The following is a 13,171-nucleotide window of genomic DNA, read 5'->3' on the forward strand; positions in this document are numbered from 1 at the left end:
AGTGCTCTGGAGTTCTTGGTTCCGTCCTGAATGGCACCCTATTCTTTATATACTGCACTACTTTTGAATGGGCCCTAGTCAAAAGTAGTGCACTATATAGGTAATAGGGGGCTATTTAGGACGCAAACCCTTTTCATTTCCCTGGTTGGTGCTCGGTGCTCTCTACTTTCTCTTCTTTGATTTACTTAACTTTGGTCCTCCCTGCCCCCCTCTGCCCCCCTGGCGAGCATACACCATGGCTCTCAACCTCACTCGTTAGTTCCTCTACAGGGCTTTTTGGTCTTGCCAAAATATATCCCTCCCTGCTGTTTTGAGTTCTTAGAAAGTAGAGCATCTCCAGTTTAGTTTTTGCCCCGTCCTTGCTTTCTTTTTCCCCTGTGTGAGGTAGTCAAGTGTCAAATGTCGGAGAGAAAACACACCAGAATGATGAACTGTTAAAAAGCAGCGGGTGGCTGCAGTGTTTTACGGATCACCTGCTGGGTGGCGGCGAACTGTGGCAGTTCAACATGTAGAATCGTCAGGAAATTGATGGATGATATTCTAGCAGGAGACGATAGCGTGCCCACCTGCTGCTTCTAATCGCTCTGGTGTATTTGCTCTATTATGTGTTTTCCAAGTGTAGCGTGTCATCTCTCTCCGTGTACTTTCAGAACTCGGGCATAGAGAAGGCCTTTCTGTTTGACGTGGTCAGTAAGATCTACATCGCCACAGACAGCAGTCCGGTGGACATGCAGACCTACGAGCTGTGCTGCGACATGATCGATGTGGTCATAGACATCTCCTGCATCTATGGGTGAGTTGAAAGTTGTGTGGAGGTACTGTGCCGGCAAAAACCAACACATTTCTGTTGTATCCTGAGTATAATGGACCAACAAAGATGTTATTGTCTTGAGTCTCACAGTCACAATCATACCTTCACACCAGGCAGGGCCCTTCAGTTCTAGTCCTGGGGACCCACAGGCTGTGCAGGGTTTTGTTCCAGCCCAGTTCTGGTAATAAAATTGTCATTTAGCAAACGCTTTGCCCTCAGAACAGAGTCTGTGTGAATCCTGTTCTTCATACTCACTGTGTCTCTGTTCAATTTCACTCCAGCTGAGACACTAATTAGATCCTAATCTGAGTTCCCAGTCTGTTTTAGTAGATAGTTATTCTCTTTCGCACACTCACACACACACACACACACACACACACACACACACACACACACACACACACACACACACACACACACACACACACAAATGAAGAAATGATGAGTACAAGCACACCTTCATCTACGTTATTCCTCTCACGAATAGCTGCATTCGCAGTTGAATTTTATATTCTCTAAATCTAGCCTTTATTGATATTGGGGAAAATCAAAAAACATTTACTTTCACTTCAAAGTCGTTTTAGCAGACATTCTTATCCAGAGTGACTGAAGGTTAGTGGATTAAATGAAGGCAGCTAAGACAACCACATCACAGTCATTGCAAGTAAAAAACAAACACATATTTGCACTCTGAGTTTATTTACATAGAGAGTTCATATGGTAATGTAGGTGGTGCTAAACACGGAAGGCACACAAGTGTATCCTTTTGAGTTGAGCCTTTTAAGCACGGTGTGGTGCACTCAAGAGTTCTGCTTTGCTTTGCAAACACCTCTTATCTTTCCACCTGGCTGCCTGTCAGGGAGCTCTATTGCATCAAAATCTGACAAACACAGCAGGTGATCATCTGTTTTATGTCTCCTCAGTCTTCACCCTAGCCCTGAACACACCCACGCGCGCGCACGCGCGCACACACACACACACACACACACACACACACACACACACACACACACACACACACACACACACACCTACCTACCTACCTACCTACCTCCTGTCCTGCCATGTCCTGTCCTCCTGTTCTGGACATCAGGCTGATGGTAGAACCTTCCTCGTAGCCATGAGAGGACGGTAGTAAACAAGCCAGCCCGTGGTAAGCCATGTGGTAACGTTAGCTCCCTCTGGGTCCGTTGACCCAATATGAACCAGGTCTGATGTGCCTTCGTTGGGCTGCTGTGCCCTGGCAGGGAGGCTGCTGCTGGGGCTGGGGATATAGGCCGAGGCCTTACCCAGGGCACTGCAGCTGTGGGTTGGGATGGGATGGAGATATGCCACGCTGTGGTTTAGGAGGGCTGAGCTGGGGAAGGCTGTTGACTGTGTTTACGCTTCAGGGCACAACACTCTAGATGAGATGAGCTCTCACCGTATATAAGTCTGGGAGACTGCACAGACTTTGAGATATTTTCCAAGGGGGAACGTGTGTGTACAGTGACTTCAGAAAGTATTCACACCCCTTGACTTTTTCCACATTTTGTTGTGTTACAGCCTCAGTTATAAATTGTGTCACTGGTTTACACACAATACCCCATAATGTCAAAACAAAACAAAAAACAAATGAATTACAAATTTAAAACTTAAATGTTTTGAGTCAATAAGTATTCAACCCCTTTGTTATGGCAAGGCTAAATAAGTTCAGGAGTAAACATTTGCTTATTAACAAGTCACATAATAAGTTGCATGGACTCTGTGTGCAATAATAGTGTTTAACATGATTTTTGAATGACTACCTCACATCTGTACTCCATACATCCAATTGTCTGTAAGGTCCCTTAGTCGAGCAGTGAATTTCAAACACTGATTCAATGCCTGGCAAAGAAGGGGACCTATTGGTAGATGGGTAAAAATAAAAACAGCAAACATTGAATATCACTTTGGATGGTGTATCAATGCATCCAATCACTACAAAAATACATGTGTACTTCCTAACTCACTTGCCGGAGAGGAAGGAAACCACTCAGGGATTTCACAATGAGGCCAATGGTGACTTTAAAACAGTTACAGAGATTAATGGCTGTGATAGGAGACTGAGGATGGATCAACATTGTATACTGAACAAAAATATAAATGCAACATGCAACAATTTAAGTGATTTTACTGAGTTACAGTTCACATGAGGAAATCAGTCAATTGAAATATATTCATTAGGCCCTAATCTACGGATTTCACATGACTGGGAATACAGATATGCATCTGTTGGTCATAGATACATTAAAAAAAATATAGGCCTCACAATGGGCCTCAGGATCTCATCACCGTATTTTGTTTGCTTTCAAATTGCCATCGATAAAATGCTCACTAACAGAGATGTAAACAAATGTTTGCAAAAAATATGAGAGAAATAAGCTTTTTGTGCGTGTGGAACATTTCAGGGAGCTTTTATTTCAGCTCATGAAACATGGGACCAATGTTGCTTTGTCACGAATATTACCGAAGGTGGCTCCCCTTCTTGTTCGGGTGGCGCTCGGCGGTCGTCGTCGCCGGTCTACTAGCTGCCACCGAACCAAACGTGTTCGTTTGGTTTTGTCTAATTGTTTTCACCTGTTCATTGTTTGGTTGTTAGGGTGGTGTTATTTAAGTTTGTTTAGCCCGCTTCTGTTTGTGCGGGCTTGTTCTTCTGTATTTGTGAGAGGTGTTAGTGTTTTGTTGGGTTTTCTCGCTGTCCTGGTATTTTACCTAAGGGTAATAGTTTGTAGTAATAGTTACGCCTGTGTTGGGTATAACTATTTTGTTCTTTTTGATTTTGGACATTAAAAGGTGTTTTTTCCCGCATCCTTTGCTCTCTGCGCCTGACTCCACACCCATTCACTCATTGAGCGTTACAGAAGCCCGCACCAATCTTATGGAGTCAGCAGGAGCAGCGACCACCCCTCTCCCCACGATGGAGGAGAGAGTCCTTCATCACACGTCCATCCTCCATCGTATCAGCGATGGATCAAATGATGGAGAGGATGGACCGTTGGGAGAGGAGTGGTCTCCCTACTACCCTCCCACCAGCAACTCTACCATCTCCTCCAGCGGGATCCGGTGCCAGCGCTCTGCGCATCACGCCTCCGAGGGAGTACGATGGAGCAGTGGCGGGGTGCCAGGGATTTCTGCTACAACTAGAGCTCTACCTGGCCACCGTTTGGCCGGCTCCCTCGGACGAGGAGAGCGTGAGTGTCCTCGTCTCTTGCCTGACGGGTAGAGCCCTGGAGTGGCCCACTGGAACGGGCCCGACTCAGCGAGGGGCAACTACCCGGAGTGGGTGAGAGGTTGTTCCATCTCCGGCAGGGGACGAGGAGCGAGCAGGACTTTGCGCTGGATTTCCGGACCTTGGCCGCTGGAGCAGGGTGGAGCATCCTTTGCTCTCTGCGCCTGACTCCACACCCATTCACTCATTGAGCGTTACAGCGTTTATATTTTTGTTCAGTGTTGTTACTCCACAATACTAACCTAAATGACAGAGTGAAAACAAGGAAGCCTGTACAGAATAAAACATATTCCAAAACATGCATCCTGTTTGCAATAAGCCACTAAAGCAAAACTGCAAAAAATGTAAAACTGCAAAAAACTTTATGTCCTGAATACAAAGCATTATGTTTGGGCCAAATCTAACACAACACATCACTGACTACCACTCCTCATATTTTCAAGCATTGTAGTGGCTGCATCATGTTATGGGTATGCTTGTCATCGACAAGGACTAGAGGTTTTTGGGATAAAAATAAATAGAATCGAGCTAAGCACAGGCAAAATCCTAGAGGAAAACCTGGTTCAGTCTGCTTTCCAACAGACACTGGGAGACAAATTCACCTTTCAGCAGGACAAAAACCTAAAATACAAGACCAAATATACTGGAGTTACTTGGGCTCTTGAGTGGCGGAGCGGTCTAAGGCACTGCAAGAGGGGTCACTACAGTTTCTGGTTCAAATCCAGGCTGTATCACATCCGGCCGTGATTGGGAGTCCCATAGGGTGGCGGTTTGGCCGGTGTAGGCTGTCATTGTAAATGTGAATTTGTTGTTAACTGACTTACCTAGTTACATTGAATTTAAATAAAACACTTACCAAGATGACATGGAATGTTCCTAAAGTTTTGACTTAAATCAGCTTGAAAATCTATGGCAAGACTTGAAAATGGCTGTCTAGCAATGATCAAGAACCAACTTGACAGAAATGGAAGAATTTAAACAATAATAACAATAATAAACAATAATGTCCAGGTGTGAAGAGCTCACAGCTGTGCATGTATTGACTCAAGTGTGTGAATACTTATGTAAATGAAATATTTCTGTATTTCATTTTCAATACATTTTGAAACATTTCTAAGAACAGTTTGTCCTTATGAAAAATGGTTTTTTATCTATTTTTAATTCAGGCTGTAACGCAACAAAATGTCAAGGGGTATAATTTTTTTCTGAACGCACTTGACATATTCTTGTATGTAGGCAATTGTGTGTGAGTGGCCAAGGCATGCAAATTGAGCTCCAATTTAGCTCTTTATTTTATTTATTTATTTTTTATTTTACCTTTATTTAACCAGGTAGGCAAGTTGAGAACAAGTTCTCATTTACAATTGCGACCTGGCCAAGATAAAGCAAAGCAGTTCGACAGATACAACAACACAGAGTTACACATGGAGTAAAACAAACATACAGTCAATAATAAAGTATAAACAAGTCTATATACAATGTGAGCAAATGAGGTGAGAAGGGAGGTAAAGGCAAAAAAAGGCCTTGGTGGCAAGGTAAATACAATATAGCAAGTAAAACACTGGAATGGTAGTTTTGCAATGGAAGAATGTGCAAAGTAGAAATAAAAATAATGGGGTGCAAAGGAGCAAAATAAATAAATAAATTAAATACAGTTGGGAAAGAGGTAGTTGATAGGGCTAAATTATATGTGGGCTATGTACAGGTGCAGTAATCTGTGAGCTGCTCTGACAGTTGGTGCTTAAAGCTAGTGAGGGAGATAAGTGTTTCCAGTTTCAGAGATTTTTGTAGTTCGTTCCAGTCATTGGCAGCAGAGAACTGGAAAGAGAGGCGGCCAAAGAAAGAATTGGTTTTGGGGGTGACTAGAGAGATATACCTGCTGGAGCGTGTGCTACAGGTGGGAGATGCTATGGTGACCAGCGAGCTGAGATAAGGGGGGACTTTACCTAGCAGGGTCTTGTAGATGACATGGAGCCAGTGGGTTTGGCGACGAGTATGAAGCGAGGGCCAGCCAACGAGAGCGTACAGGTCGCAATGGTGGGTAGTGTATGGGGCTTTGGTGACAAAACGGATTGCACTGTGATAGACTGCATCCAGTTTGTTGAGTAGGGTATTGGAGGCTATTTTGTAAATTACATCGCCAAAGTCGAGGATTGGTAGGATGGTCAGTTTTACAAGGGTATGTTTGGCAGCATGAGTGAAGGATGCTTTGTTGCGAAATAGGAAGCCAATTCTAGATTTAACTTTGGATTGGAGATGTTTGATATGGGTCTGGAAGGAGAGTTTACAGTCTAACCAGACACCTAAGTATTTGTAGTTGTCCACGTATTCTAAGTCAGAGCCGTCCAGAGTAGTGATGTTGGACAGGCGGGTAGGTGCAGGTAGTGATCGGTTGAAGAGCATGCATTTAGGTTTACTTGTATTTAAGAGCAGTTGGAGGCCACGGAAGGAGAGTTGTATGGCATTGAAGCTTGCCTGGAGGGTTGTTAACACAGTGTCCAAAGAAGGGCCGGAAGTATACAGAGGTTGAGGTTTCATTGGACCAGTTGATTTTACTCTCCTCCAAATACTGGGATTACTCACATGATGTTTGAACATCATTATCATGGATTGCTTCCCAAATGGCACCCTATTCCCTATATAGTGTATATACCATGTAGGGAAAAGGGTGTTATTTGGGATGCAGAACCATGACAAAACGGCTGGGCTATTAACATTATTTAGAGGTTTCAGCAATGTTTTTTCCCCACCTCATTTAGTTAATGACGCACTCCCCTGACCAACATATTGAATGTCTGCTTCTTTTCCTAGTAATTACATTTGACATTTTTGTCATTTATCAGACGCTCTTATCCAGAGAGACTTACAGTCGGTGCATTCAACTAGTAAGGGAAAACAACCACATATCACAGTTATTGCAAGTAGGCCCTTCTTTGAAAGGGTCTTTCTTGATTGAGGTTATTCTTGTTTTATTTTCACAAATTATGACTCCATGTGAAACCGTTCATGTTTTTTTTGCGTTGTTTTCCTCCCCAGTGAGAAACTATTCTTGGTTTGCAGACCTTATGTCAATGCATTACCCCCCAAAAGCTCCTGAAAGCATGGGATTAGATTTGAGCTTTTATTCATTTTGATAATTACCATTTGATCCGGCATCTGTTACATAGCACAGCTTTTTATCGTATGTACTAGATGGTGTTGGCAGAGGGGACACAGGTACACATGTACTTTCTCATTTGAATGCATGGCGGGAATATACAGTAGATTATTTGTGTCCCTGTATTTAACTCAGGGAAAGCCAGTGTGAGGGTTTGTGCTCGGTTTAATATGGAGGTTTGCCGGTGTGTGGGAGAACACATATCTGTAGAGTTATGTAAGTACTCGCACTCAAACCATATAAAAGGAAAAACCAAGGAGGCAAGATGCAAAAATATACTTCATTTAATGTATGCTCGAAATGATAACAAAAGGTGCTAATGCAAAGTGCTTTTTTTTTGTTTAGCACTTTGCACTAGCAACGTAAATTTTTTCGACCATGGATTAAATTACGTATATTTTTGTTTCTTGGCCTCCTTGGTTTTTCCTTTTCTTTGAAGGTTTTACTGGCAATGGTTTTGCTATGTGGTTGCACTTATTGTTAGTTTGCCATGGATAAGATCTGTTAAATGAGCTAAACGAGTTTAGCCATACATGTGTTGCCTTCATTCCTAAAAATATTAATTTAAAAACAGTGTGGGGGGCTAGAGTACATGGCCTTATTGCTTGTTGTTTTGTTAACAAAGAGAGAGATAAGACGCCCTCACTTAAAGCCATCATCATCTCTCCAAACTAACAAGAATAACCCAGTTTCAGAAGTTAGAGCACTTTTAAAGAGTAGCTCTTATTGTATGATTTTACATGATACTACAGTGAGTCTATGAGAACGAACAGTCCCTAAAGAGAACAGAGAAGAGAACTTGGGAAAAGGAATGGGAAATAGGCTTTATTTCGAACAGAATCCCAAAATAATTTAAAGGGTATTCAACTCTGACCCTACGAGGATCCGGAGCCTGCTGGTTTTCTGTTCTACCTGTTGATTAATTGCACCCACCTGGTGTTCCAGGTCTAAGTTGGTCTCTGATTTAGAGGGAAAGAATGAAAAAAAGCAGTGGAACTGACTTCCAGTTCCAGAGTTGAATATGAGGGGTCTATTGAATATTCATTGAATTGAACTTCTCCTTCAGTTCCTTGGCCGACAATGTAAAAGCACAAACAAAATACATTATTAAACCAACAACAGCAGGGTTTCTTTTATCTCTGTATTCATTTTAATCTCCGTACTGGTATTCTTAAGTTTAGGATGTGCCTATCACCCTCCTTTTCTTCTTTGAATGAATTTTAGCCTAAATCTCGCTATCTCAACCTTTTGTTCTCTTCTCGCTCCCATCCCCTCGTTCTCATCCCTCTCTCCCAGGCTAACGTGGGCCGAGGCAGGCACACCCTATATCACTCACTCTTCCTTGGTTCTCGTCCCTCTCTCGTCCCTGGTTCTCTTCCATCTCTCATCCCTCGCTCTCTTCCCTCTCTCACACCCTTGTTCGTATCCCTCTCTCTCCCAGGCTGACAGAGGAAGAGGCAGGTCAGCCCTATGATAAAGAGTCCATGGCCATCATCCACCTGAACAACACCACCGTCATGTACCTGAAGGAGGTCACCAAGTTCCTGGCTCTGGTCTGCTTCCTCCGAGAGGAGAGCTTTGAGAGGAAAGGTAACAGAGAGTTAGGGAGGAGAGCTTTGAGAGAAAAGGTGAGAGTTAGTTAGTGAGGAGAGCTTCGAGAGGAAAGGTGAGAGAGTTAGGGAAGAGAGCTTTGAGAAGAAAGGTGAAAGAGAGTCAGTCTCTATCCCAAATGGAACCCTATTCCCCTTAAAGTGCACTGCTTTTGACCAGGGCCCAACCTGGTCCAAGAAGAACCCCTAGCCTTATAGGAGAATGTGCTGTGACTTTATAGGGATGAATTCTAACTTTGGGTATTATGTGCTTGTACTAACACAAAGTTTTATGTTACATACCTAGTTTTTTAGATGTGTCGTTGGCACTACAAAATATTTTCCAGGAAATGTCACACGTATCTCCTGTTAACACCAATACATGATTTATTCAAAAATCTGAGTTACATCAATGCATGATTTTTGCCAAGGTCCGAGTTAGCAAAGCTACATGCGCATATTCAGATATCACGACAACCAGACATGACATGAATCCACAAGTACAGTACTGAATACCTGCTGATACTAGACCACCTGCTACTCTAAACAGCATGCTTCCAAAGGCTAACGACTAACCAGGATTGAAATATTTATAATCCAACTGCTGCTAGCGTGTTGTGTGATCTGTGATGAGCACAGTGATATGTGTTAATTGACAGATGGCATAACACAATTAATATGATGACAATGTAACGCAAAAAGCTGTATTGTCCAGAGACTAAATACAGTATCCCTTCTTACGCTCAATTAACAGATGAACACATAATAAGTCATTTATATAAATTGCAATGGAAAGCCCATTATTCCATAGACACTTTTCTCTTTCTCTCTCTCTCTCCCTCTCTCTCTCTCTCTCTCCCTCTCTCTCTCCCTTTCTCTCTCTCTCTCTCTCTCTCTCTCTCTCTCTCCCTCTCCCTCTCCCTCTCTCTCTCTCTCTGTGAGAATAGTGTGGTTACCTTGGCACCGATGATCAAAGGCTCTCATCTTCCTTTTAACTTGTGAACTTGTCAATTCCTCCCGGCTTGTTAGATTGAGCCTTGGCTGTCTGCGGCAGCTAAGAGATTGGACGACAGATGACACACGACTTGTGATAATAGGCATTCATAAGAGTGTTCTCTTTGTACAGTACATGGGAAGGCATGGCACCCAAAACTACGGGAACAGTCATTTTCAAGCTGTATTTATTAGACACAGCGAAGTCAGTGCAGGGTTGTGTATTTCCTGTTTTTTTTATTGCGTGTATTTTTATTCAACCGTATGGTCTTTGACTTTTTTTTTTATGTGTTACATTTGAACATTTCCATCGGCATTGATAAGTCTTTCCCCCTATCATATTTGTCAGCAGAACAAAAGCATGGAAGCTTCTTACATCTGGTAAACTGTTTGTCAGCGAGTCACAAAATAGCCTCTTTTCCCCAATATAACAATAGGCCAACAATGATAAGGTTACATGAATTACCTCATTATCATGTAGAATGTATTCGTTAACTTTAGTGGTTTTTACAACAGGTCATATCATACAGGTGATATTATTCACGGTCGCATCATGCATTGTTTTCACCTGCGGTTTCAAGTACTTTTACCCTCCAAAACTTAAAAAAAAACATACATGTCTTCAAAGCATGTATGAGCCCATAGCATCTGTATTCTATTCCCTTGAATTGTAAAATAATATTTCAGTCTTTATTAGCGTTTTGACACTTTCAACTCTTTAGACAAATACCACTCAACAATGGTATGTTTAGCTTGTCTTCAAATTCAGTGATATAAAATAAAAACATCTCATGTGAAGAGCATTGCTCCAAACTTATATTTGACTATCTAAATAATTAGAGATGGCTAGGCTTTGATCATTTGACAGATACATTAAGCATGTATTACCTAACTTTAAGCTAACAAGCTAATGAGACAGAAGAGATTTAAGTACATCATTTTGTGTTTCTTGCAATTGCAATTATTATCTGATTCACAATGTAGGATATTTCCGCTCATAATTGATATTGTAAGAGCGAGATGAATTTGTCATTTTAACATTCTAATTGCTATGGTAACTCTGCTCATCCTGTCTGACTACTGATCTCATCCTATCTTGTCTTTATCCCACAGGACTAATTGACTACAACTTTCACTGTTTTAAGAATGCTATTCAGGAGGTGTTTGATGTACGAGTGAAGGTGCAGAAAAACAGAAAGCTACTCAGCCAGAGGAGGTGGAGCAAACAGGCCTCAATTGAGTCCTCAGCAGCCACCACTGAACGCCGCCCCATTGGTGGCATCACATGTCAATCAACCATCTTTAAATCAACATAAAATAAAGAGGAGGTGATATGTGAAGGGCTGTGGGCTGTATGGCCCCAAACACACTCAGGTTGTACAACTGCTGTACAACACATTTGGCACAACGTTTGTAATACAACAGAGAGTTTAAAAAAAAAACACAATAGTAAAAATGTTTGTGCAAGTGCACAACTGTTCAACAATCACGAATGGTTGCATTTCAACCATACAAACCAGCAGATATAGGATCTTAATTTGATCACTCTTTTGTTGCTGAGAACATGATAATTCACATTTCCTGTTACAGAAAGATTACTTTCCTGCTGTAGCAAACTGCCTCAAATTAAGATCTTACATCTGTATAACTTGGGCCAGAAGTTTTTGTCTAATCATACGACCTGACCCGGAAATATATATATATAATATTATATATATATATATATATATATATATATATATATATATATATAGTGCCTTGCGAAAGTATTCGGCCCCCTTGAACTTTGCGACCTTTTGCCACATTTCAGGCTTCAAACATAAAGATATAAAACTGTATTTTTGTGTGAAGAATCAACAACAAGTGGGACACAATCATGAAGTGGAACGACATTTATTGGATATTTCAAACTTTTTTAACAAATCAAAAACTGAAAAATTGGGCGTGCAAAATTATTCAGCCCCTTTACTTTCAGTGCAGCAAACTCTCTCCAGAAGTTCAGTGAGGATCTCTGAATGATCCAATGTTGACCTAAATGACTAATGATGATAAATACAATCCACCTGTGTGTAATCAAGTCTCAGTATAAATGCACCTGCACTGTGATAGTCTCAGAGGTCCGTTAAAAGCGCAGAGAGCATCATGAAGAACAAGGAACACACCAGGCAGGTCCGAGATACTGTTGTGAAGAAGTTTAAAGTCGGATTTGGATACAAAAAGATTTCCCAAGCTTTAAACATCCCAAGGAGCACTGTGCAAGCGATAATATTGAAATGGAAGGAGTATCAGACCACTGCAAATCTACCAAGACCTGGCCGTCCCTCTAAACTTTCAGCTCATACAAGGAGAAGACTGATCAGAGATGCAGCCAAGAGGCCCATGATCAGTCTGGATGAACTGCAGAGATCTACAGCTGAGGTGGGAGACTCTGTCCATAGGACAACAATCAGTCGTATATTGCACAAATCTGGCCTTTATGGAAGAGTAGCAAGAAGAAAGCCATTTCTTAAAGATATCCATAAAAAGTGTCGTTTAAAGTTTGACACAAGCCACCTGGGAGACACACCAAACATGTGGAAGAAGGTGCTCTGGTCAGATGAAACCAAAATTGAACTTTTTGGCAACAATGCAAAACGTTATGTTTGGCGTGAAAGCAACACAGCTCATCCCTCTCAACACACCATCCCCACTGTCAAACATGGTGGTGGCAGCATCATGGTTTGGGCCTGCTTTTCTTCAGCAGGGACAGGGAAGATGGTTAAAATTGATGGGAAGATGGATGGAGCCAAATACAGGACCATTCTGGAAGAAAACCTGATGGAGTCTGCAAAAGACCTGAGACTGGGACGGAGATTTGTCTTCCAACAAGACAATGATCCAAAGCATAAAGCAAAATCTACAATGGAATGGTTCAAAAATAAACATATCCAGGTGTTAGAATGGCCAAGTCAAAGTCCAGACCTGAATCCAATCGAGAATCTGTGGAAAGAACTGAAAACTGCTGTTCACAAATGTTCTCCATCCAACCTCACTGAGCTCGAGCTGTTTTGCAAGGAGGAATGGGAAAAAATTTCAGTCTCTCGATGTGCAAAACTGATAGAGACATACCCCAAGCGACTTACAGCTGTAATCACAGCAAAAGGTGGCGCTACAAAGTATTAACTTAAGGGGGCTGAATAATTTTGCACGCCCAATTTTTCAGTTTTTGATTTGTTAAAAAAGTTTGAAATATCCAATAAATGTCGTTCCACTTCATGATTGTGTCCCACTTGTTGTTGATTCTTCACAAAAAAATACAGTTTTATATCTTTATGTTTGAAGCCTGAAATGTGGCAAAAGGTCGCAAAGTTCAAGGGTCAGAATACTTTCCC

The 13,171-nt window shown here is 41.8% G+C and overlaps 1 protein-coding gene across 1 annotated transcript in view; it reads left to right on the forward strand.

Moving 5' to 3' along the window:
* The window catches only part of rragd (ras-related GTP binding D), a 35,944-nt gene extending 24,451 nt beyond the window's left edge, over positions 1–11,493 (forward strand). Inside the window, exons 6-8 of the mRNA XM_021573884.2 lie at positions 651–793; positions 8,660–8,808; positions 10,914–11,493. Of these exons, the coding sequence (XP_021429559.1) occupies positions 651–793; positions 8,660–8,808; positions 10,914–11,116 (495 nt within the window). The 3' untranslated portion in view covers positions 11,117–11,493. The remainder of the gene's footprint in view (positions 1–650; positions 794–8,659; positions 8,809–10,913) is intronic.
* Positions 11,494–13,171: the final 1,678 nt, after the last annotated feature.

Source organism: Oncorhynchus mykiss, chromosome 19 (assembly GCF_013265735.2).
Source record: "Oncorhynchus mykiss isolate Arlee chromosome 19, USDA_OmykA_1.1, whole genome shotgun sequence".
Classification (NCBI taxonomy): domain Eukaryota; kingdom Metazoa; phylum Chordata; class Actinopteri; order Salmoniformes; family Salmonidae; genus Oncorhynchus; species Oncorhynchus mykiss.